This window comes from Ailuropoda melanoleuca, chromosome 5 (assembly GCF_002007445.2).
Source record: "Ailuropoda melanoleuca isolate Jingjing chromosome 5, ASM200744v2, whole genome shotgun sequence".
NCBI lineage: Eukaryota > Metazoa > Chordata > Mammalia > Carnivora > Ursidae > Ailuropoda > Ailuropoda melanoleuca.
The window spans coordinates 57247265-57274069 of NC_048222.1; the positions used below are offsets into that span (position 1 = coordinate 57247265).

The 26805-nt window shown below is 42.5% G+C and overlaps 1 protein-coding gene across 2 annotated transcripts in view; it reads left to right on the plus strand.

Moving 5' to 3' along the window:
• The window catches only part of FBN1 (fibrillin 1), a 225443-nt gene that overhangs the window by 158286 nt on the left and 40352 nt on the right, over nt 1-26805 (plus strand). For both annotated transcript variants that reach the window (XM_002917548.4, XM_034661014.1), the window contains 12 exons: nt 7068-7190; nt 7334-7456; nt 8590-8715; nt 10495-10617; nt 12389-12511; nt 12810-12974; nt 15805-15873; nt 15970-16095; nt 17001-17123; nt 17771-17929; nt 20640-20711; nt 24126-24251. In XM_002917548.4, the coding sequence (XP_002917594.1) occupies nt 7068-7190; nt 7334-7456; nt 8590-8715; nt 10495-10617; nt 12389-12511; nt 12810-12974; nt 15805-15873; nt 15970-16095; nt 17001-17123; nt 17771-17929; nt 20640-20711; nt 24126-24251 (1458 nt within the window). The remainder of the gene's footprint in view (nt 1-7067; nt 7191-7333; nt 7457-8589; nt 8716-10494; nt 10618-12388; nt 12512-12809; nt 12975-15804; nt 15874-15969; nt 16096-17000; nt 17124-17770; nt 17930-20639; nt 20712-24125; nt 24252-26805) is intronic.

Sequence of the window (26805 nt, forward strand, 5' to 3'; positions counted from 1 at the left end):
CATGGTGAGCTTGAATTAGGTAATGGCATAATTTCTTTACAAATAACAGACTTTAATTCCAAAAGCCAGTTTGGCAAGCCCTTGCGACTTGAAACGAACATTAAAATATTTGCAGATTGGCAATGTGGTAAATGTCCTTTTCTTAATTATATCAACATTTTTTCAAGAAAGTTTGCAAGGGTATTTATTATCATTCCAAACTGTCCAATAATGCTAAGTTTCAAATTTATAGATATACAAGATAATGCCAATAATATTACTATTGGTTCAAAAATGATAAATTCTAGCCAAATTATAAAAAGAAGCATGAAGCTAGAATGCTTTCACGCTCACTATATCACTCTTCATGTGAAGCATGGCTGGGGTCCGTTCTAATGAGTGGAACGGTGTTTAAAATCTCAACTACTGGTCTCTGGGGTACAAATGATGCTTAGCTCAGTATGTCTATGGTTCGTTCTTTACTGGAAGCTTTCAGGATAAATATGGGACTTGAGGTAAGGGGTGATGGTCTGGCACTAATGTAAGGGAAGGTAAGATAGTTCCATATTGCATTTTACCTAATAGAGGCTAATACCATTGTTCGGTTCAGTTGTCCTCACTGAAATTCAGCCCAGAGAACCAAGAGGCTTACAGAGGGAGAATTTAATCTAATGGGACAGTCTTCATTCCCTGTAAGAAAAGGATCTCTAGAATTTCATGCTCCAAATTCCAGCTAACAGAGGCATGTGCAGAGGCTGATCATTTTAGGCCTTTCACGATGAAGAAAGCTTAAGTTATTATACAATAGTAATATCATTTTAGGTAAATGAGATATCATTTTAGGTAAATGTATATAGTGCCCTTGGCACAGTGCTTGGTATATAATAGCTGGTCAATAAATAGTAGCTATTGTTGTCATTGTAAAATGAGACCTACAGACACAGTACCCAGAAGTCATTTTAAAGACACAACTTCTAGTTCAGCAAAATTCTATGCTACTAGTTACTGATAACATGCTTGAAATGAGTTTAAACTCTGTATATGAAAAGGCTTGTTTTTCATAATTGAGTTTGCACCGTGGTGATGAGAGCCTTATGCTCCATAGTAGATGAGATGACTCCAGTTTTACATTAAGAACAGCAGTCTTTTGGTGAATCGTATGAACAGAAACTTAGATTTGAGGTCCAAGAAATACTCTATTCTTTCCTAAAGGCCAACATCCCTCTACTTTTAAATTGTAGCCTAAAATGACTTTTCAGTTTCATCGAATCCAGCCAGCACTGTCGGGAGAAGACCGGAGTTTCGCAGCCCCGTTGATATCGGAGCAGCGCGGCATGTGATATTCTCACGTGAAGCTGTGGAACTCCGGATTTTATTGCTAGTTCTCCCACTGGTTCGTGAGCTTGAACAACTCACCAGGGTGCCTTGTAGTTATGCAAGTGTTCCTCCTGGGTAAGCACCCCTGCAGTGAGGTGTGGAAAGAGGGGGTGCATCAGTGAGGGAAGAGAAAGAGGTCCTCTGTAAATACTGTTATTCAACCAAAAGTATCACGTTTGATTGGAAATGACTTACACAAACAGGAGTTGGCAGTGAGTTGGTATACTTAAAAACAAGTTTTAAAAAATCTGAGCCAGGATGTATTTTTAATCCCATGTAACTAGGGCTCTTTTAGCCTGCTTTTAGTTTGAAATTAGTGTCACTCCCAACTTAGAATACCATCAGGTTACCCTGGTGATAGTCATGTTAAAGACAAGTGTTTATAATGTCCCAGGCAACTAACGTAAATAGAGATATGTATCTTGCCTAATGGGATAAGCAAGCCACACTACAAATAGCAGCGAAGGACAAACCTGGAACAATGTTTTTGATGATATATGTAAATATATTTTATACATATATAATATGTATACAGACATATAATGTGTATACTTATATATAATATATATGTGTGTGTGTATATATATATATGTATATATATTTGAGTACCCTGTAAAGGAATTATAAAAATATGTATGGTATTTCATAGGGAAGAACTTTGTTTCATGAGAACTCAAAAAATGTCCTCTGGGTTCCATTACAGCTTTGTCTAAATATTTCAGCTCCCTTGTCATTACTGATTGTTTCCATTTTAACAAATAAACATGTTTTTTTCTCCCAATCACTTTAGCAGCGCTCAGAATCCACCCACTGACTTACATTCCCAGCCCACACAGATGTTAAGGGTTTCTTTTTTCTCCTTCAGCTTTGTTCAAATCATGGGTATTGCTGAGGAGAACGTTTAATTAAATGGAGAGAGAATGTACATTTGCTTAAAATCTAGAACATAGCTCTTCTGTCCTAGCTTAAGGGTGCTGGGTTACAGTTTTTCTGTGGCCCACATGCAAGGCTTCTGCTGCTCATTCTGCATCATTGTAATCAGACCACAAATTGGAAGAAGGAGAACCATGGTTGCTGCTAGGTGCCATCTCTGGTGGGTCCTGGCTTTCACAAACTAATTCGTAAGACCCTACCTCCCATCATGTGCTCACTCAGTCAGTTAGTGAGCAAGCACGCCATTAAAATCAGAATTGTTTTTAGTTAAAATAGCAGCATTTCTCAAACTCTCTGCTGCTTTTCACACAAGAAATGTTACTCCTAGGTCATAGTCCATGACAGAGAATCGTATACTTCAAAACCATCAGGACTCAGGGAGAATTTGTGCCCGTTTCCTTCCAGCTTCTTATCACTGCTAATTGTCCTCTACTGGCTGTCAGCCTGTGAAAACTCCGTGGGTGTTCAGTTAAATAGTCTTGGCTCAAATTTGGGTCCAAATTGAGAAACCCAAGCCTTCATGTTTGGCCTCTCCATTTATTCTAATGTCCTCTTCCCCAATGCCCAATCAAGGAGATCTCACGGTGTGCCAGCTCTGCTGTGACTGATGTCCACATGGCAGGAGGGCAGGTGTGTGGGGTCGCCTTGTATGACTGTCAGAGGAGGCCAGAGCAGCTCAGAGCACAAGCCCTTACTCGAGTGTCGGGGGACACACCCAGCACCTGTGCACGGGGTCTGCTCAGACCACACCCTGGCCCATTAAGACAGCCATGCAAGGAGGACCTTTGAGTCTTTGTGAGGGAACTTTGGTGGGGTTAAGGAGGTTGCAGTGTCAGCCCTAAATTTGAATTTCCTTGCTTTTCTTGGCTTGGGCTTATTCTTAATCTTAAAAAAGGAATTTTCTGTCTGGAGCAAACTTGTGGGGGAAAGAGAACATTTGTACAGAAAGAGATGTTCTTGGCAATCATGTGCTATGTTTCCTTCACACTTATGGAGGAGTAGATGTTTGGATACAGCATTTTGTTTGCTTGTTTTCCTTATGGCTCAGTTTCCCCTTCTGTTTGCTTTTATAATGAAGTGCGTGCAGTCTTAGGCCCAAGTGTGCCATAGAAATAATTAATAAATAATAGTGGGCAATAGCATGCATGCACATATACACACGTGCAAAGAGCTTTTCCTCAAAGATGCCTTTATACCTTATGACCAACTCACTTGTTGCATACTGACAGTAAGTCATTGAGATAATGACTTAAACAAATATTCATGAAATGGAGACTTGAATATTGTCTCCTGAGTATTATCTCCTGGTATCCTAAAGCCTATGATATATGGCTTCTTGCAGATAGAATTTCTTTTCACCTTGAAAACATTGCAGTAAAACTACATGTATTTTCTTGCATTATAAATTTATATTAGCATATTATTGATTTAAAAAAGGGAGGGACACTCCTTTTCAAAGAAGTGGCTCTTAATTGCAAGATTAAGTATGGAAGGTTAAAAAAACTCATATGCAACTCAGGGTACATTTGGTCCTTAGAAAATTTGGAAAGAAAAAGATTGACAGGCTTGATTGACAGGCTATGATCATCTCTGAAAATTGTACTTAGTAGAAAAGATTAGTGAAATTTTCTGTAAGTCTGTTAATACAAAGATTTTGAAAACTCCAGAAAGTGGGACTTAGAATAAAGTTCTTATGTGACTGAAGAAATCAGCACGATTAGGCTGCCATGGCCCAAGGGAAAGAGTGCCAAGCAGCAGACAGGGAAAATGAGTTCAACTGGACTCAGAAATGAGTTCTGCCACTTACTGACCTTGGGGCCCTTGAAAGTCCCCATGTTCTTGGGGACCACGGTATTCTCCTCTGAGTAACTGAGAATTAGGAAAGTCAAATTCTGAGTTTTTTCCACTTAGAAAATTCCTTGACTTTATAACATTAAAAAGCTTCAATACTTAGGCTGTGGAAGCTCATCGTTTCTACCAAACTCAGAGATTGGGACAAATAAAGGAGGGAAATGAAGACAGGACTCTGCAAAAGTGGTCCTTAACTCTGAGGGGAGTGATTACCTGAGGAAGAAGTGTCGATGGTCCTGCTTGGAGCCCGTGAGGTTAGGCTTACTTTCTTGAATTCCCGAGCATACTTACCACTCTTATCCCTGGGCTGGCCTTCCTCCTCATTTCCTTGGAATGTGCCGTGCTCAATTATTCAGTTGGTTAAAGCTTCCAGTCACAAGTCGAAAGCTGCCTGGTATGTGCCTCCCTTGACCTGCTTTAATAACTCAATAGATTCATGTGGCTGCCAAGGCTACATTAAAATTCATCCATACAATACATTGTGATTGTAAGAACTTTCTTCCAGGCGTGTTTTCATTTTACGATTGTTAGTGATGTTACGAAGTATTTTTGTAGGAAAAATGTCATTATTTTATTTTGTGTTTGCTCTAGAAGTTATGAAGAAGCCAAAGATCCCAGGACCATTTCAGGGCTTTAGATGGAACATTTGGCAAACAGCGTGTTTCCAAACACTTTCAAAAATCATTTAATTGGGCTTCTTAAGTAAACAAAAGGGTAAACACAAGTTGCTTGCCCAGTTTCTTTTTCATGCCACTTTTCAAATGATCACTGAAAATTCTTGCAACATTTCACATGCTCAAACTATCCTTCTTGACCTAAGTTTTGTGTTAGACGTTGGTTTCCATATAGAGTCATATTATCCATATTTCCGAGTTCTTAGTTAATGAAAAAGTTGGTATAAATTGAAATACCTGTCTTTCGTTATGGATTCATTTTGGGGAATAAAGATTCTGGTACCTATTTCAATTCTGATCACCAACAGGGTGTCTTAAAATTCAACTCAATTCTGATGACAATGTCTACCCGGAGATAGTGAAAAATGCCACAGGTTAAGGGCTCAGTTATACAAGACTATCCTCATTTCAGATGCCAATCACAAGTCCAGGTTGTTACCTGTGCTTTTGAATGACTGGCTATTAATCCTATAAATCAGAGGTTCTCACCACCCCTCTGTCCCATCACAGAACCCAGAAAACCAGTTTCCTTGCTATATTACCAGTTTATTATAAAAGGATGTAACCCAGGAACAGCCAGAGAGAAGGGATGCACAGGGCAAGGCATGGGGCAGGGGTTTGGAGCCTTGAGGCCCTCTCTGAGCAAGCCATTCTCCCGGAATCTCCACATGTTCACCAATCCAGAAGCTCTCCGAACCCATCTTTTTGTGTTTTATGGAGGCTTCATAACATAGGCATGATTGATCAAATCATTGGTCATTGGCTGTTGATTCAATTCCCAGCCTCTCTCCCATGGAGGTCAGGGGGGTGGAACTGAAAGTTCTAACCCTCTAATCACATGTTTGATTCTCCTGGAAATGAACCCCATCCTTAGGTGAGGTCCAAAATTAACCTCATCAATATAAAAAGACACCTTTGTGCTCTCATCACTGAAGTAATTCCAAGGGTTTAAGAGCTCTGTACCAGAATCAGGGACAAAGACCAAACGTTTATTTCTTATTATAAGTCCCAATATCACAGAAAACAAAACATTTCACTTTATATTTTATGGCACTTTTAGATTATAGAATCTGTCTTGGCTAAATTTGGAAATGGAATTTTGGAGAATGGAGAACTTTCAAGAATTTGGAGTCTTTTAGTAATGTTAAAAAATGAAATTGAACTGAGTAAAATTTGAAGATTTTATTGGCTTTATTCCATGATTTCTGCATCCAGCAGCATCCCATCTGGCAAATACAAAGGAGCTCCAAGGAGCTGTACAAAATGGAAGGTTTTTCTGGTAGGAAGGGGGAGAGAAACAAGGAAAGAGGAGATTGTTTCAGTCAAGGTCTCCTACCTATGGGGACAGGTCTATCAGGTAGATTACCTCTTAGTGCTAACCAGGTAACTCCAGATTAACTGGTTAAAAGTTTCATTCCTGGAAGAGGCTGCAATTAGATTAGGTATTAAGCCATGGTTGGCTGATATGGGGCATAGCACAAGTGACTGCTTTTTAGGCCTCTTGTCTCTTTTTGACAGTAATGTGACCTTAATCTGGTACTCCTTTTACAGAAAAATCTCCATTGGATTGATTTGAGTTTTACATGAAATATAACGAAGGCTTGGGTCTCCAACGTGCTAGAACTCTGAGAAGCTAGAGGAAAGATGGTTCACTCACTGCCTTAAGGAAAATTCCCTGCAAATGTTTGAATTAGCAATGCCTAAAGTAAAACTTTTATAAAAATAAAGCGTAATTAATCAATCTAGTACTTCCATTTAAGAATAAACTATATTTAATATATAGCATATGAGTGAAAATTTTTTCTAGTATGCCAACATTGTATTTCTTTGTCTGTATGAGATATGATAACAATGTACACCATTACTCTATAGTTAATAAAAATATTGGGAATAGAAACATGTGACCATGCGTGTTAATGCCATAGGACGTTAGGCAAATCCCTTTTTAAGGTCTTCAACTAGAAAGAGGTTCATTTTGTTTTGCAGTGACTGGACACTTACATTAAAATAATGGGAGATAATTAAAATTAATAGCAAGTAGCATCGTATTGTCCTTTCTTTATAAATTAAAATGTAAAGCTGTTCAATATATGTAGAGTTATATATGTGAATGCTAAACCAATCTATGTTATATTATGGAAAGTGTGAAAGTGAGTCAACTTTTGAAGTTGCTGGTTGCTATTGCTAAGTTATTTCAAAGACCAAAAAGGCATCCATGCTAAACTTTTTTTAAACCACTGGTGATTTTTCCAGACATCAACGAATGTGAAATTGGAGCACACAACTGCGACAGGCATGCTGTATGTACCAACACAGCAGGAAGCTTCAAATGTAGCTGCAGCCCTGGATGGATTGGAGATGGCATTAAGTGCACCGGTGGGTTGAAAAATAATTGCTTCTCATGAGCTGCGTAGATTATAAATATGATAATATGTATAATTCTGTAAAGGAAAATGTGTATACTACTGACTTCAAATGTGATGCTTTTTGTTCATAATGATGTGACTTTTTTCCATAAGATCTGGATGAATGCTCCAATGGAACACACATGTGCAGCCAACATGCGGACTGCAAGAACACCATGGGCTCCTATCGCTGCCTCTGTAAAGAAGGATACACGGGTGATGGCTTCACTTGTACAGGTAGGCTCGTGTTGGGAGCAAGTGTGGAAACGGCGATCAGAGAAGCCAGGTGTTGGACCATCTTTCAGACTGTTCATTCTTCAGGTTCATTACAGTCCACTTTTAACAGAGGAGATTAGTTATTTGAAACAACATCCCCGTGGAATGGAAATTTGCAGTCAGGTCAGTTAGGGAGACCTCAGAAGCTAAATGTAGTTACATAGCTGATATGGGTATCACCGTATGCAATGATGTCATGACTTTAAAAAAAAATCACACTCCCTTTTGTGATCCTTAGCCTTTCTGTTTTTGTACCTATTTCTCACTGAAAACATTGACTTGTTTTCTGTACCAAACCCGAGGGTGAGCTTGCTGTAGAAAGCTATGTAGGGAAAAGGGATTCAGACGTTCTAGATCATGATAAGATATTGAGATCCATTTCATATGACTTGAGAGCATTAATGTGTCCTGAGCACTTTGCTCACAAATTGCCATTTAAACATAAAGGAGACTAAGGTCCAGTCAGTTGACTTACCTGGAATGTTTTCAAGTCGCTGAAAATTTTTATTACATTTGAAATTGTTTTTGTCCAACCCAATGAAGTTTTGTCATCATAACCCCCCTGTTACTCCTTAGAAAATATTCAGAGTTTCATGTATCAGGCATATATCGTTCGTCTGTTTGGTATTTAGTGCCTGTGGTTATTAGCAAAGCTCAGTAGAGATCGAGCAGACAAGAATGTTTGGCCTCCTTCATAGCTGATGTTCTAGGTCTTTTGCTGCCCATCCGAGCCGAGTCTGAAACCTGAGAAATGGGTACAAATCACAGCACATTATTTCCTGTCATAGATGTGTCCTTCTGTGCACAACCCTGCTCACGAAGGCTTTAATTCGAATGATTCATTTGACTTATTCTTCATTTTACATCATTAGGGATAATTTAGCATTCAGGATTCCGAATCTGAGCCCCATATTCGTGGACTATTCAATACTAACATTCAAAGGAGAGGAAATAATGGGTTAAAGGTGTCAAATAGAAACTATGATGAGACCCCGCTACACTCAGGAACTTGACAATGATAAAAAATGAAAGGCCTGAGAAACTGGAAAGCTCCTGACTGAGGAAGAGTAACTTGTGTGTCTTTCTGGCTGTAGATCTTGACGAGTGCTCAGAGAACCTGAATCTTTGTGGCAATGGCCAGTGCCTGAACGCCCCGGGAGGGTACCGCTGTGAATGTGACATGGGCTTTGTGCCCAGTGCTGACGGGAAAGCCTGTGAAGGTAACTGACGGGGAAGCTGCCGGGGTCCTTGCAGGGCCAGACAAGGTTAGGTTATTTAAACATTCCTGATTTTTTTTTTTTTTAACTGAGGTGTATTTTGGCTTCACATCTGAGCTGGTCAGTTCAGTCTGTGGAGGTATTGGGTCTCCAGCCGGACCATTTCTCTTTGTGCAGAGAAAAATCTCAGCTTTCTCGCCACAAGCTGCACATCCGACCTTGGCCAGATGGTCTGCGTGAATACACCGTTGGTCATAGGAGAGGGAGGCTAACCAAGTGTAGTTAGCTCAGTGCAACCTGTTTATCCCCATCGCTAGGGGAAGGAGCTAAAGTACCAGTCCCCCGATCATGTCCCATGGAAGGATTCTCCTTAAATATGTTTTTAATCTCTGTTATGGTTTGCTTTCTAGAAACAAAAGCTTTAATAACAGAGCAGATAATCTTCTCCATATGTAGAATAATGTACTGGGATGTCTCACATGGTCTCTAAATATCTACTATATGTGAACATGGAGCAGTGTTTTGCAAATCCATTCAGTAGGGAGCCCCTAGGGATAATGTTATATGTCGTGCTGTCTCTCAGCGCAAGGCTCTGTCTTCCTGAGGTGTTGGTCGGACAAGAAGAATCCTGGGAGCCTGCTGGCTCAGGATGGCTCCCACTAGGAAACACAAGGTTCTTCTCTTTCCCCACACTTGTCAGATTTAAGTGCATTATCCCTCACGGAGAAGAATTAGTGTCTACAGTGAACTAAAAAGATTTCAGTAGAAATAAACAAATGATAACCATTGACAGTAGAAGTTTAAACAAGACCCTGATTAATGTCTTAACTAATAATTGTTGCTTGTTAATAGGACATTAACTCAAAATCAGTCTGTAGCTATGACATGTATACTGATTCTCTCATACAGTTCTATGTAAATACTTTTCTTTGTTATGGAACCATTAGGTGTTCTTTATACAGTTTATATTAACTATGCAGAGTTCAATATAAAATTCCTCTGAGGCAAGAAACCAGATTATGCTCTTGACCAGGTGCCTGATGCCTTGTTTACTCTTGTTACTCTGAACATCCAACCAAAACAGGTACTCTGCCACCTCTGGTGACATAAATAGTCACAGTCAGAGTTTTGCTTCTCTTAACGCTATAAGGGAAGCTTGTGTTTGTTTGTTCGTTCTTCATGTAAATCATTGCCGGCAGAGGGGTTATGGCTATTTAAAGTCAGTCTCAGGGCTGTAAATGTGCCTGCATGTCAATTACACAAGCAGGAGGTTAGCAGGAGGTGGGGACCAGAGCCTGAAAGAAGCATCTGCAGTTTTTAGACCTCTGTCAACAACAGTGAGCACCCAGCAGGGCTCTGGGCGTGCAGACGATTATAAAACTGACCATAAAAGTTACCACAAAGCCTTTGTGGTTTGTAAAATTTTAACCCACGATAAAAACAGTAACTGTGTAGATAAGAACAACCCAAAAACCGGGTCACAGGTAGCCTTTTGGACTGTTACTTCACAAAAGGGACCTGGGCCTGTGTGAAACACCAGAAACCGTACATGGATAATGCTTAGCCTACTGCTTGGCACGTAGTGGGGGCTGAAAACAAGTGAGTTCTCTCTCACCCAAGAGGCTTCACCTACGTGGCGGCCGGTCTAACAGGCTGTAGGAGAAGCATCTAGGTTGATGTCAGATAGTCTTCATTTTCTTAATAACATCAGGTGATGGCATTAGGCAGTTCCTTTAGCACGAAAATAAATTTCCTTTCTCCCCCTTTGCATCTCTCCCCAAGATATCGATGAGTGCTCCCTTCCGAACATCTGTGTTTTTGGAACTTGCCACAACCTTCCCGGCCTGTTCCGTTGTGAGTGCGAGATAGGCTACGAACTGGACAGAAGTGGCGGGAACTGCACAGGTAAGACATCCATTCACGTCAGAATCTGCTCTCGGCTTTCCTGGGGACCTGGCTGTTGGGGCCCCACTGGGACCTCGTAAGATTATTCAGAGTCACAAAAGAAAAGCAGAGATGAAGCAACAGGAATCATAGAATAAATTCCCAGGAATGGGTTACATGTGAGGACACAGAGGGAAGAGTGGCAGGCAATTAAAGGAGCAGGGTCTGTGGCCTTACAGTCAAGCTCATGGCTGCAGAAGAAGGGTTCCAGGGGTACGCTGGCTGTAAGGCTTCCCAGCTATTCCTTTTCTCCTTAGGCACGTTTGCAGAGAGTTTCCTTTTGAAGGCCACGCACCGTGCTGGGATCATGAGGTTTCTCCTTGCACTTCTCCACTGTAACACCCACTCCTTGCCACCCTGGCCTGTCTGTGGTCACCAAAAAATGTGTTTCAGAGAACTCGCCTACCAATTTCTAGCAGGGTGATCATTTTCCTGTAGAGCAAGGAACTCTCGGGGAGCATAAGAAAAAGCATGAGAAAAGCTATAGGCCCTCAGTAGACCGTCACTTGGTTCACTTTGGCACTGAGTTAAGACTTCGCAAGACATTTGCAATTCTCTTTCCCAGGCCACCCGTCCATTCCAGGATATTGAGGAAACATGTTCCTTTCTGGATAGGCCCAGGATTTCAGGGGGGAAATGGTATTTTCTGGCTACCTAAACAAGCTATGATTCAGTGGCTCTGCAGGTTATGACCATCAGCAGCACCGTCACAACCACGTCCCTGAATTAAGTTGGGACCGGTACTCCTCCCCACGCCTTCTTCTCCTGTTTTTTTCTGAAAACTGTTATGACACCAAGCTAAGCCTCTAGCATACTCGGGAAGTTTCCTCTCCATGGCCCATACTCCTTCCTCGGGGCCCCATCGCGCTCATTCTGTCCGACCTCATCTCCGTTAGACTGCCCTGTCCCTTCAAGTTCACATGCAATCTGAACAAATGAACTGTCTGCAGAGGAACCTACAGGAGGGTTACCAGGTCCAAGGTGGGGTAGGAGGGAAGCCCAAGGAGAAGGTATCAGCCTCATTCCCCATTCTCTTCTCTCTGAGTCAGCTTGTCTGTTCTTGAGTATTTCATGAGTGTTCAAAACAGACAAAAGGATTACACAGGGTGCAATGTGCCCAAACCCATGTCCTAAATCTGGAATTCTGCACATATTTTTGGAATAGAAACTGAAAGGGTAATATTCCACAGAGCACCAGTGATGGGAGAGTGGCTCTTAGCAGGCTTGAAGGAACATGCTAAGCCTTGTGCGTGCACCCGCGCTCATACTCAGCGGCACGAAGGCAGGCATGCCCAGTTGGGGAGGCGGCAGAGGTTGCCTACTCCTAAGGGTTCCCTGGGACATCTTACTCTAATTTGATGAAATAACAAGCCACACATATTAAATATATCTTCTTAAAACCTGTGTCTGAATTTTCGGTTGACCGAGGTCACAGTAGTGTTATGCTTTCAGTTACCTTGACTAGAATATTTTTCCTAGTTCCAAAGTTATATTTTCTCCTGATGACGAATTTGAATGCTAAATGTGTTCCAGGGGAAAAAGACCAAAGACCATGACATATTTCCTTCCTGAGGGGTTTTATTTCAGAAGTGGAAGACTGTATTTCTAGGTGTAATTATAACTAGTAACTCTTAAAATTCTTGCTGGGAGCCACAGACTCAGTGCTACCATTTCATGGTGATGTGTGCCCCCACACTGGCTGACAACTGTGCCCCTTGCTGTTCGGTTTTAGATGTTAACGAGTGTCTGGATCCAACCACGTGCATCAGTGGGAACTGTGTCAACACCCCAGGCAGCTATACGTGCGATTGTCCCCCCGACTTTGAGCTGAACCCAACTCGAGTTGGCTGTGTTGGTAAGACCTTAAAACTTCTTAGAGAAGTGTACTTTTCTTTTTAAAGCAGGCTTGAACATTTCACTCTCAAATTTTAAAAAAGTAATAATGTAAAAATTTCAACATTTCCTAAATCTGGTGTATACTTTCAGTTATTTTTTTCTATAGGTGAAGTCCCAGTATATGTGTTTGGGCACTTTTCAGTTTCCTAGTGAAAGTAAATTATGGTTTTTAAACAGTCTCTGAGATGGATTTGAATTTTCAGTCCTCACCTAGAAAGAATCTTCCTGACACTCTTTTGTTCATATATGGTAAATAGATACCCGCTCTGGGAATTGCTATCTGGATATTCGACCTCGAGGAGACAATGGAGATACAGCCTGTAGCAATGAAATTGGAGTTGGTGTCTCCAAGGCTTCCTGCTGTTGTTCTTTGGGGAAAGCCTGGGGCACACCTTGTGAGCTGTGCCCTCCTGTGAACACATGTAAGTATACATCCTCCTGTTTATTATTATTACTCCTGTTCAGGCCAGCTCTCCTTTCTAGATCCACAGGAAAGAAGCCACAGAGGGAGAGAGCTGCCACCAGTCTCTACTCTTTGGTCAGGGAAGGGAGATCAAAACTCTCAGCCCTGTTGAGGGACCCCACGCCCACTTTGGGTGTCAGAAGTGTCCCCAGTTGGCTCGTACTAAAAGGTCAGGTGGGGGGCGCCTGGGTGGCTCAGTCGTTAAGCGTCTGCCTTCGGCTCAGGGCGTGATCCCGGCATTCTGGGATCGAGTCCCACATGGGGCTCCTCCGCTGGGAGCCTGCTTCTTCCTCTCCCACTCCCCCTGCTTGTGTTCCCTCTCTCACTGTGTGTCTCTCTCTCTCTGTCAAATAAATAAATAAATAAATCTTTAAAAAAAAAAAAAAAGAAAAAGGTCAGGTGGGGCAGGCCACCTTTCACTTCTATCTGAGTGAGAAGTAGATAGCATTATTTTAAGGAAGATTTTCCAGGCTAGGTTACTTATAGAATATGGCTTACCTTCCAGGAACACATTGATTGATCTCTCCTGTCATCTACTGGCTAATTTTCAAAGGCTCTAGGACAGACTAGAGTGTCCCTGGGTGAAAGAGAAGCAATTAATCAAGTAAACATGAAAGGGCAGACTATTTCCATTCTTATGATATGGCTTGAAAGAAAGCTTTAGAATGTGATTGTATGAACATAAATAAGTCTTCTAAAAAAATCTAAAAGGCTTCTCATTTTTCTAAGTGGGTCCTATATTAGGGTTCGGAGTCAGATACAGCTTCTTAGGCAAAGGTTAGTGGTGCTGCTAATAGTGTATATTGGGATGCGTACGGATTCTTTCCTCGCTGAAGGGTCATTTGTTCACTTGTTCCAAAATTATTTGTCGAGTACCTAGAGTGTGTACTTTGGGTGTGCAGAGATGAAGTAGACTAGATCCCGCCCTCCGGAAGTGTACGGTCTAGCTAAATACGATCCAGACAGAAAAGCTGTGATTCAGTGTAGGTCTCAATAAGGGAACAAAGAACAGACACGTGCCATGAGCAGGAGAAGGAGCGCGCCTGCTTCCAGTTAGGACTCTCACTTGCCACCCATGTCACTTTGGGCAAGTGACTTAGCAAGACTGAGTTTCCTCATTCATTGAACACGTTATAGGATGAAAAGAAGCGATTCCTGTTGAGCGCTCGGCACCAGGATGAATGCTAACGTAGCGGGCACCTGCTTCTCTCTTCTCTTAAGAAGGGAAAGTCAGTTCTGAATGGCAGAGGTACTGTTGACTTGGGGTGTTTTTTAATTGTCCTTGAAGGAAGGGTGTGACCTGAAAGAGGAGGCTTAAAAAAAAGTGGATGATTGCAGGAAGAGGAGGAAAGAGCAAATGAAAGAGGGGGGTAGTTAATTTCATCAGTGTTGAAAGAAGCAAGCCAAGGTGTTTAAGTAGGAGAGTCAGCTCTATTGATTCATAATGAATAGCAGGGCAGTGCAGGTCCACACTACCCCAAACTGGGTCAGAGCTAGGACTGTATACATGTGGCATACACACATAGCATTTCAGAAAGCCAGGAGAGGGATTATCAGATTTGGAAAGACCATGATGATTATGAAAAAGCTGATTCTTTTCGAAGGTCACCAGGAGGACACAGCAGATTAGGTTCATTCTTATTCACATGTTCCTGTATGTATGACACTGCTGGTGCATGGCACTGGAATAAATGCTTTTGAGTGAAATACTTGAATGACGGAATTCATGGAGGGAATCAAAGGACACCGTAGAAAGTTGGTTTGGGAAATCGGGGAAATCAGTTCTGCCCTCGGTAGAAACAGAGGGGCAAGAAAGACCTCTAGGCATTAAAGAGAAGAGTGGGATGGGAGGGGGGCCTCGGTGGCTCAGTTGGTTAAGCATCTGCCTTCAGCTCAGGTTATAATCTTAGGGTCCTGGAATCAAGCCCCACATTGGGCTCCCTGCTCAGTGGGAAAGTCTGCTTCTCCCTCTGCCCCTCCCCCCAGCTTGCGTTCTCTCTCTTTTTCTCTCTCTCTCTCTCAAACAAAGAAATGAAATCTTTAAAAAGAAAGGAAGGGAGAAAGAAAGGAAGGAAGGAAGAAGGAAAGAAGGAAAAGTGGGATGGGAACCAAGAAAGAAGAGATTTTTCCCAAGGTTCTGTTTGGAAAGGGTTTTGGAGACAGGCTGATTAACATTATTAAGGAAGGAATTACAGCCTTACAGAAGAAGTAAGCCTGAACAAAACATAAAAATGGAGGAGTTTGTTAGAAAATAAAAAGGGGAGGGGCGCCTGGGTGGCACAGCGGTTAAAGCGTCTGCCTTCGGCTCAGGGCGTGATCCCGGCGTTGTGGGATCGAGCCCCACGTCAGGCTCCTCCACTAGGAGCCTGCTTCTTCCTCTCCCACTCCCCCTGCTTGTGTTCCCTCTCTCTCTGGCTGTCTCTAGCTCTGTCGAATAAATAAATAAAAAATCTTTAAAAAAAAAAAAAAGGGGGAAGATAATCTTTACAAAGAAAGAGTGACAGCGATTGGGAATAAAATAGTTCCCAAGAACACGAGGCCAGGAGAGTGGGTGGAGGGTCCAAAGACTAGGGACAGTGGGTTTACACTTATTTGGCACACAGATTAAAAGCCATTTGAAAATAACACGTATACACAAAGTTGTTAACTTGCTTAAGATGGGTGGGATAACTGCTGAAGATTCCTGAAAATGAATATTTTCAGTTGGATATGTCAGTCTTTCTCTTGAGAACACAATTTCTAGAAGTTTTCCATTCAAAAGAACTCAATTTGATTTTTTGTTTCAATAGCTGAGTACAAAATCCTTTGTCCCGGAGGAGAAGGTTTTCGGCCCAATCCTATCACTGTTATATTGGAAGGTAATTCTGTAGCCTTGATCTTAAAGTACGCACGTTTTGAACTTCCTTGGGTTTATTGACAATGCTGAAGAAATGCCATTGTTTTCATTGTGATAGACATTGACGAGTGCCAGGAGCTCCCGGGGCTGTGCCAAGGCGGAAAATGTATCAACACATTTGGCAGCTTCCAGTGCCGCTGTCCAACTGGTTACTACCTGAACGAAGATACCCGAGTGTGTGATGGTAGGTGGTCCTTATAGGATGATAAGTTCTCTCAGCTACTGAAACCCAACCTCAAAAACCAGCATAGAGTCACCAATAAAACTAAGAACTTAGCAGTATAGCCAATGGTCTAAACATGAACACAGCCAGCTGCACCCAGGGCAGCTTGCATTAATGTCACTGACGTGCTATCATTTCCAATATACCCCACATCTTCCTCCTTTTCTAAGAAAAGTGGAGTTTTTGTATCTTGGGCCATAGTCCCACTTATGTCTGCAATTTTCTGGGTACTTTAGAAAAGCCATTTTTATTAGAGTGGCAGAGGACTCATTTCAGTGACTTATGAATTCTGGGAAGTTCTGAGTTCCTCTCCTTCCTGTTCTTTATCACTCATCATCTGAAACGAGCTTCCCTTAAAAAGGCAGCCTCTTTGGTTTTATGATGGGAGTGATCACTCCTGTTCGTCCTGTGTTATTGGAAAGATGGAGACAATTGACCACTTTTGGCTTTCAGAGCCCTTGGACCATAGACCGGGGTGGGAGAGATGGTTTTCATCTATATGCAGGAGTCACACAACAGGTTTTGAGAACATATGAAATATTAGCTGTCTTTCTGAAGGATAGTTGAGAATTATAATTTGCCCACATTTCCATCTCCACATGCTTTTGAAGATATTATGGACTCATTTATTAGGAACTCCTATCAGAAGGCAAAACCTCTTTTTCTGGAACTTCCTTTCCTGAACACACACATGAGCATAGACAAAGGACACTGATGAATTAAACATCTGTTTTTCTTATCCAGATATTCAAGTGCTCCTGGGGATTTTCTCCTCCATTGTCAGCATTTATAAGGACACTGAGTCTCAGGCCATTCCACAGAGTGAAGTTTTCATATTCACATGTCACTTTCTCTTTGGATTCCAGACGTGAATGAATGTGAAACCCCTGGGATTTGCGGTCCAGGAACATGTTACAACACTGTGGGCAACTACACCTGTATCTGCCCTCCAGACTACATGCAAGTGAATGGGGGGAATAATTGCATGGGTAAGTCCAAGCTTTTCTGAATCATGCATGTTTGGTCCCCATCTGCAAAGAGAAAAGGAGCTTGTAACCTCAGCAATTGGTCCTTAGTGTTAGTTACTCAGACCGAGTGCTGCCTGCCACCCTTTCACTGTCTTTGTAAGAGCCTCCTCCCTTGTAAACCATAAGCTTGGCCTTTTTTCCCCACCTTGTGTGGGTGGTTGGGAGTTTTCTTTAAAATGTAATGTTGGAAAATCCCAAACAACAGCTTCATAGTACTTCTTTTGTTTGACTTTGGGTGTATCTTTATACAATTATATTTACAGCACTGACCTACAGTATTAAAACATCATGAGTCGGAAATGAGAAAATTGCTGCCAAATAGCAGTGGAGGATTGTTACTAAGAGACTGGGTGGGGAGTCGTGTAAAGTTTATTAATGCTGCAGCTCCATAATGACTTCGTTCTGTGGGACAGAATACCAGGGAATACATTTCTCAAAGTCCCCTTTCTTACGGCAGCCTATGTGGGTAGAAAATTGTGTAAGAGCAGGCTATTCCTGCTCTCATCAAAGTCAAGTTGCAATAAAATACAAAAGAAGTACACTCCTTGAGTACCCCTTTAGAAATCTGCTGTGCTTTCCCCGCGCTATCACCAACCCCGTCCCTCTAGATATGAGAAGAAGTTTGTGCTACAGAAATTATTATGCCGACAACCAGACCTGTGACGGAGAACTTTTGTTCAATATGACCAAGAAGATGTGCTGCTGTTCCTACAACATTGGCCGGGCCTGGAATAAGCCCTGTGAACAGTGTCCCATCCCGAGCACAGGTGAGTTGCACCATTGCCAAAAATATAGGTCGATAAATTACCCATGGACTGTTGGGGAAATGAGTCTCAGCAAGGGAAGAGAAGGGTTCATTGTTTATCTTCCTAAGCAAAAATCCACTCACAAAGGCGAATGTTTAAACTCACAGTTGATTCTGGGCCTTCCGGCTGAAAATTGAGTCACAGCACAGACTTTCTAGCTTGTACACTGGTTCATTCACCAGACTTAGAGACTCAGCATATCATAAAAATATGAACATTGTTCTTGTTATGGCGTTCACCACGTAGCTAAAAGACTGGAAACGTTAGGAAAAGCAATATGACAGGTCGGTGAGCCATATTCCTATTATTCTTACTTATTTGTAATTGGTCTTGTTCCAAAAAGAATTTAAGGCAGCCCACAAAGATTTGAATGTAAAATAAGAAGGCCTAAGGCAAATGGCAAACAAGGGTAAGAAACTTGGAGCAAGGAGCGAGGCTAATATGCAAAAATCCAAGCTGGGAATTTCTACACACTTGCCAAAGATGAGCAATAAGTTTGGCTCCAACCTTCCTAGCAGCTCATATAAAAAGGGGGCGCTAAATCAAGTCTAAGAGTCTCAATGACTGTAAAGCAAACTTAACACCACGCGAAAGCACGACTCTTCTTGAGAGAAATTTTTTCTTATATCCTCATAGAGAAAAATCTCTGTGATGTTATTTGTTTTAAAAAAGTCTCACCCATGTCCTTGGAGTAAATGAAGTGAATTGGTGCGTGGTTCTCATATCAGCTGGTAAATGATGACATCATCATTTAGAGTGCATGAACTGTGATGCAGGTATTGATTAGAACATTCTCTAGTACCTACTCCATTCCCCATAGTGATCTGGAAGATATTAAATCTCTTGTCTGGTGCTATCTGACAATGCAGAAAACAGAATATTCTTTTTTAGTGAAATATACCAGTTCATCCGTTGTTTACTCCAGAAATAATATAATCATCATCACTTAGAATTACCAAGAGTCATCTCCAGTCTGCAAGATGTCTCTAGACCAGGGGTTGGCAAGCTACAGCCCATGGACCAAATCCAGCCAATCACCACTTTTTTTGTATGGCCCAAAAGCTAAGAATGGTTTTTACATTTTTTAAATGGTTGGAAAACACCAAAAGAATCATAGTAGGTCATGACCTGAAAAGCATATGAACTTCAAATTTACATGTCTGTAAATAAAATTACATTAGAACACAGCCATACTAATTTGTTTACTTATTTTCTATGGCAGCTTTCATGGAATGGTTGAGCAATTTTAATAGAAACTGCACAGCCTGCAAAACCTAAAATATTTACTCTTTAGCCCTTTAAGAAAAAAATTGCTAACCCCTACTTTTGACCAATGGTCTTCAAATCTGTTGATTACACATACCTATTAGTAAAAAAGCTGGAGGTTACATGTACTTGGTGCGTGTATTACATGTAAAACTCCACGTGTATATGTCTCTATATATGTTTTTTCAGTTAGATTGAAAAATGCATTTATTATTGCATGCATTATTTTCGCAAAGTGTTCTATTAGAAAATATGCACAAAAATTTTTGAATCAGATTTTACAAAGAGAAATAGAAGTCTTAGAATTTTTTCTTAATCTCAATGGATCATTATTCTCCCTACAGACAGCCTTGGAAACCCCGAATAAAGACTGTCATTTACTTTCAGAAATACCTGAGTTTTTAAGAACTTAAGTATTTTCTAAATATAAAATGCAAGATTTCTTCTTCATGTTGAATCTTGGCCAAATCTAGTCATGGCTTTTCTTTAGGTATATAGTCTGCACACGTCTTGGGAGTTCCTGAAATTTGTCTGGATGACCAGTGTCAGCCGGCACTATACTCGTTAGAAGCAGGCACTCACCTATCAAGGAAATAAAGCACTAGGGGGAGAACATGCTACATTTTGATTAAAACACTTCCAGAAACCTTTTATAATTTTCAGCGGGTTTGACCAGTAGGGCAATGGCCACCTTGAGCTTAGATTGAAGCCATGCTTTATCAGTTAGAGTCGGGATCTGGAATTACGGGACCTCCGAGTTAAAAGGGACTGCAGATGACACTTCATTCATCCTTTATTATCAACTCTGATGAATTCCGGGTGCATGAGAGGAAGATAGAGGGTCAGGGGAGGGGGAGAGAAAGAACGAGAGAGCCGCACCAAACAAAATCCAGCTCCCCAAATTGAAGTAATGACGTAAGTTGGTTGTTTGAACTGAATTAGTCATTAATAGACCTGATGTCAAGCACTTGGCTAGATTTGCTACGGTCTCCCCCGATCTACTGAGGAAATGGCTTTTGCAAGCATTCCTCAAATCCTAGATCCCTTAATGCGAGTGGAAAGAGGCACTCTTGCCAGTCCCTGGGTTCAGAGCTGAACAACATCCTTCTGGAAACCCAAATTCCTACAGGCAAGCTCATACGAATGCGTGGGCTGTGATGTGGAGACCTCTGCTTCTTCCTCAGTAATACGTCAACATGAGCTCACTTTTCATTCAGTGTTTGCCTTAAGGGCAAGGTTACAACATCTGGGGGAACTTTCAGATTTATTTCTTATTTGAAATTCTTCAAAATACAGATAAATATTTTTGAAGACGTTTACGAAGTAAGTTCTTTCAGCCCAGTCATCGCTCTTTGTTGACACTTATTCTCGCCCCTCCCTCCCCATCTTTGTTTAATCATCGCAGATGAATTTGCTACACTTTGTGGAAGTCAAAGGCCGGGCTTCGTCATTGACATTTACACCGGGTTACCTGTTGGTAAGTTACGGTGCCATTGTTGGAATTTCCTGTTTTTGCCTTTGTGTTTAAAGATGGGAATACACACCCTTATTTTCTCAGTTTGTTTTTTTTTTTCCTAGAAGGAAAAAATAGTTACACAATGCCATTTAGCTTTATTGAAACATGGATTCTTAGTCCGAAACAAAGCGCAAACACCCGTGTAGCTTGGCCTGATTGGCGGCAACAGTTGTTGCTCGTGAGTGAGGGGGCTGGAAACCTTTTCACAAAAGTACAATCAAGCTTAGTTCAACCAACCCTAGGCATCAACAGAGAGAGAGATTCTGGGAGTAGGTCCAGTCGATGTTTGATGTGACCGTAATTCCCAGTCTTTCCTTCTGACTCAGACATGAGTTTAATATGACTTTGCATACCAATCTTTATGTGCAGGTCGTTCACATAAAGCCTTTTTGGGGATCAGTTTTATCTCACATGGAATCTCCTCAGGTCATCTGCTTTGGGAATTTCAGATGTGAAATTAAAAAAAAAAAGAAAATCTTTCCAACCGGAGGCCCCGTCTGGTAACTGGAGCAGAGACCACTACAGTGCTAGAGATGCTTGTGCAAGATTCAGAAGTATTGCACAGCGTTCAGCCAACGGAGGCAAGGCCTCTGTGGTTTAAAAGCAAATAACATAAAAGTAGATGGAAAGCTATTGCATTCTCAGACTCTCTCCCAAGTGTGATTTATATGCATCCTTAGATGCCCCTCTTAAGTCTGAGCAATTGTGTCTAGTAGCAAACATCACCACTTGTTTTGTTCCACCTTATTCCTAATAAGTAAACTGAAATCCACATCAGCCTTTCCAACGACCTTGTTTAAGAAAACAAGGGTCTGGTCCAGCAATCAGCCTGGCTCCCTTAGTGCCAAATCCATATGGCTCCACAGTCTAGTCAACGTCCAAAGAAACTTCATGGTTTGGAAGGAAAAGCTGCTAAATGACATTGGCATGAAACACCTGGCCCTCGCCGCTTTGTTTTTCCCCTTCCCAAAACAGATCTTTTCATCTCCCTAGAATCTCTGATCCAAAGATAAGTGGTCTTTAATAGTAATGGTGCTCCATGGACAGATGCGGCATGTCCCCCACAAGGCCTGCCCTCCAAGGTTGGCAGCAGCAGGAAAAGATTCGAAACAGCATCAACATCGTCCACCAGTTGAGCTGGAGACGGCTCAGACATCATGTAGTCCAAATGCATTGCTTTACAGCTGAGGGGACAGAGGCCCAGAGAAGGGAAGGGACTCGGCTGGGGCCACCTAGCTAATTAATAACAGAGCCAGGACCCAAATCCAGTCCTGACTCACAGCTTGCTTTGCCTCAAGCTCTTGAAAGCTGGAAATGTGATAGTTAGCAATATACTTATTGTTACCAAATTCCACCATGACAAAATATTTAGATGACTGAGAAACTTTGTTTTATTTGAGCTTTATACTCTCCTTCTGAAAGGTCTTAAGATTGTTGGCATATAGAACCCATTCGTATGGGGTTAAAACTATAGCAAGTTTATTAATCTTGTCTTAAAATATAAACTTCTCCAAGTTGAGGCTCAAATGAGATCCAGACAGGAAAAGAAAATATAATTTTTAATATATCCTTTTGCTATTTTATGCCTAACAATGGCTAGAAATTTGACCCAGTCTGTTATTGTTAAACTTGATAATACATCACTTATATTTAAAATAAATGAATGTGAATATAATGTTTCATGTTTGAACTAAAAGAATGTCATCTGAGTTGTTTTTCTGTTTGCTAATGGCACACAGTCGTGATGTTACTTTGCATAAGCTTTTAAGAACATGACTGACAAATGCATGAAAAATTCAAAAACAATCACCTGTATTCCAAATAACAATATACACTAAGCTGTGTTCTCCATTCAAGAGATCAGTTTGCCTTCAAACTAAATTAAACCCTTTAGAAAAGGGTCTAAAAGAAACCTGCGGTCTGTCCAGTTTCTCCTTCAAAGCAGGCTGGCTTTAGAGTGGGGTTGTTCTGAAACTGTGGCAACTCTCACAGGCTCCACATACCACTGAGGCAAACAGAGTACCTTGCAGGAGGCTCCTGACTAGAATATGTCAACGGAAGTATCTCAACAGCGTGGTAACAGATACCTAGTGGATTGGAAAGACCAGAGCTTTACATCCCCTCCCAGCTTCTGAAGTGCTCTGTGAAACTCCAGCGAGGGATGGTGGAGGGGTCCTCCATGATAACAAGTAACTGGATTATGGTTTTGTGAAACTGTGACATGGAAAAGCCTGAGGGAGGCAGGATAGCCTGTTAGCAGATTCCTGGTATCAAATCCTGACTCTGCCTCTTCTTAGCTGTGTGGTCTTTGGCAAGTTCCATCCCCTGGCTTGGCCTCAGTTCCATCATCTGCACAGTGATGGTAGTCGGTGCCTGGAGACCATCTCATAGAGTGGTTGTGATGATTCAGTGAGTAAATCCAGGTTGAATGGTGAGAAATAGGCCAGGTATATAGCAAGTGAAACGCTGTTAACACTCCTACTACTATTATCCTCGAAGACACTAAATGGTTGGGAGTTCAGAGCAGGTCAGAGAGTGGACCACCACGCCCGTGAGGAGGTGAGACCTGCCCACAAGGCCACCCCGCCAGTGGCCAGCCCTGTGTTCTGGCTCTGCTGTCAATCCTACTTTGATCCTGTTTCAATGCTCACCAATCCAACTTCCAGATACTGGTTTTTAATTTGCCAAATTATAATTGACTCAGACAGCATGCTAGGGACTGGTAAAACAGTGGTGTCACAGCCAGCCCCAGCCCCTGGCCTTAGGAAGCCACAATCTATGGCAAGAGTCCTTCCTCAGTGCTGGCCCCACAGTCACCATGGGCCCAGCTTATACTCCCAGACCTAACTTACCCACTTTTCAAAGCCATGTGAAGCAGGAAGGGGGTGTTGAAGGGGAATTTGAAAGATCCAAGTTGTCAGTGACCATGGGCTCCTCTGTGTTTCACCAGCTCTCCTTTCCCATGCTAGCCAAACACCACCACACACCTCGGGCAGAGAGACCACTTATTCTCAGAGGTCCCTTTATTCTACTCATCTGATATGTAGTGCCCAGTGGGTACCAAGATGGCTACTACCTGGACAAAGCTGATTTCCTGAAACAAAACCAAAAAGACAGACCCTACATGTAGACACTAAATCCAGAGTGTCTGAAAAGCCGTTAATTATTTTGATTTGCTATTGCTTGATGTTCCCCATTTCCATCACCACCACCCCAACACACACACCCCCACCCAAACACCCATGCACTTTCTCTTTTTTGGTTTTGGATCTTACGTAAACACTGAGTTAGAAGCTGCCGGCTTTCAGAGCCCATTTATCCTGCACAGAGATCATGCACCATGCCGTCACTCATGCGTGGCTGCTCTCTTTCCAGATATTGATGAATGCCGGGAGATCCCAGGGGTCTGCGAGAACGGAGTGTGTATCAACATGGTTGGCAGCTTCAGATGTGAATGTCCAGTGGGCTTCTTCTATAATGACAAGTTGTTGGTTTGTGAAGGTAAGTGATGTCACTGTATCATGTCCGGAAAGGAGCCAACTGACGAGCTGCTTACGCACGAGACTCGGCCAAATTCACAACACTGGAATTTCAGAAATCCATCAAGCTCTAGCAGTACTGTAGGGCGCCATGCAGAACATTATTTTCATGCAAAATGATTTCCCAGTGGAAAAAGCAGGACGTACATTCCCCAGCCTGTTCCCCCCCCCCCCCCCCCCCCCCTGGGTGTGTCACATAGATTGCTTTTGTTTCACATTGCTTGAAAGTGAGCATGGGTGGTGGGCAGTCATCTTTACTTGAATCTCAGAATTAGTGTTCTCTTCCAAATGGAGCCTGTGCTACTCCCAAGTGAAAACAAGGTTAATGCAAATATTCCAAATGCATGAGAGAATTCCAAATGGCAAGAACAGCAAATTCGATTTTATATGAAGAATGTTGGCGTGCGTGCAAGTGGTACTTTTTTCATTTTCAAATTACCTCCCCTCGCCATGTGTATGTACTGTGATTCTGTGCATTCCTCACAGCACTTCATATTTTTTCCTACATCTGGGGAAGATAGTGTACTTTTACATTTTAGTAAAAGGGACATTACTGGTTATTAAATATACCATGTGCCCTCGGATAGCTGGAATAATTGTCTATTTAATACTTAAACTTGGGGCCTCTTGCAGAGTTTTTGTTCACGTCAGAAAGGGTTATTACCCCTTAGAGCATGTGTTAGAGCACGTATGTCAACATTTCAATGTTAAAAAACCTTTTTTTCCCCTGAACTAGGGACAACTCACAGACCATGAGTAAAGTTATGGTCCTCAGCACATGCTTGTTAAATTCTCCTCACCAGGCTTTCAGTTACTGTGGCCAAGTGGGCACGTGTCCCTGACTCTGCCTGCTGTGGTTGGGGGCGGTGGGGAATGGGGTGAGAGCCATTCACAGCCTTCCTCGGGAGATAGTCATCTCAGGCCTTGGCCCTGGCGCCTGTGCTTTGGAAGGCCATCAAGGACCAGGTGTCTAGAGAGGAAGCATGAGAGGAAGCGTGATGCGGAAGAAAAGAAGGGAGGCCACAGCAGATGAGCAGATAATCTAACATGGGCTGTCTTCCTCAGAGCCAGTCTTCCCCTTTCATACATGCCTAGGATGCCTGCCGCCTTCCTGGGGCCTCTTTTGTTCTCTTCCATTTAGAGGTCCCAACCTATAGGCATGGCTCCCCATGACTGCCAAGTCAACCTAGCCCTTGCTATCCACAGAAGATTGAAAACCCACAGCTGTACCAACGGAAGACACTTTGCTGTCGGGGTAACAGTCAGTGGATATTGAGATTACAAAGGACTCCAACTTTTGGGTTCCGTTTCACAGGATAGCCATCGTCAGGATGAATGTTTCGTCCAGGGTCAACTGCTTCCCAGCACCTTCTAAGCTCTTGGAATCAGAAAACAAAGGTTGATTTAATACATGCCTCAGTAACTCTGAAATTAGAATGGATTCCAGAAGTGATTTAGGGAATGTCCATGCATCTGTTCCTCCCAAGTATGCACATAATCCCAAGCAAGGCATCTGATGCCCCACAGAAATGCTTGTCTGTGATACCATTTGGCTTCTCCAGAAACGAGCTGCCCTCTGTGTTTCTGTACGCTCGTAAGACCGGGGCAGACCTGCTCGGTAAGGTGGTGCTGGTCTTGGGTCCATTGTAACTCAAGGCAGGCGGGCTTCTGCTGTTGCCCAGAGGCACACCCCACCCGACGTAGGAAAGAGACTCCCACTGACTAATAGTAGTCCTGAGGTTGCCCTGCCACAAAAGCGTACACCCGTGAGGCATCAGTTGCTGTATTTGCCGCCCTCTTGTGGGAACGTCTTTGGCTGAGCCCACTTTGTAAAACCCCAGTACTGGTGCCAAGGACCAGCTTCCATCTGCGTTCTAGGCTGTTCGTTTCTCACTTAGCCGGAGTTAGACTGTTTCGTAGGTGCTGGGGCAGGGAACAGGTATTGTGCCCATGGCATAGCCTGCACTGTGCAGTAACTCTCCCAGTGCCATGGACTTGAACTAGATTAACTACCTGGGTAAAACAAAGGAAGATAAGCAAATAACCCCCCGAGTATAGTCAGAGCTCTGAAGCACGCGATGCCCGTTTGTTCTTTTCTCTGATAGTGAGAGTTGGGTTGATCTCAGGAGCTCTGTGTGCAACCTCTCATACTAAGTTTCCTCGATCCGAGTGCCACGTGGCGGTAATTGCAGCAGGAGCCTCTGCAGCCCTGGGTTCGACACGCCGTCTGTGGATCAGTACCATCCGCGAGCTTATTGGAAATGTACACTCGCAAGCCATCCCCCAGACACGCTGAATCAGAACCTGCCCTTCAGCAGGATCCCAAGGGACTCAGACGTGCAGCACGTCTCGAGATGCCTTCTTACAGAACTCAGAACCTTCTGGACAAAAGCAACCTGACAGAATCATAAAATCCTGGGGGCTTTGAGCAAAATACATTTCCTAGGATATGTAGTCTAGACCATGCCAAGTCCTGGTCCTAGCAGCTGAGTTTCGTGACTTTTTTTTTTTTTTTT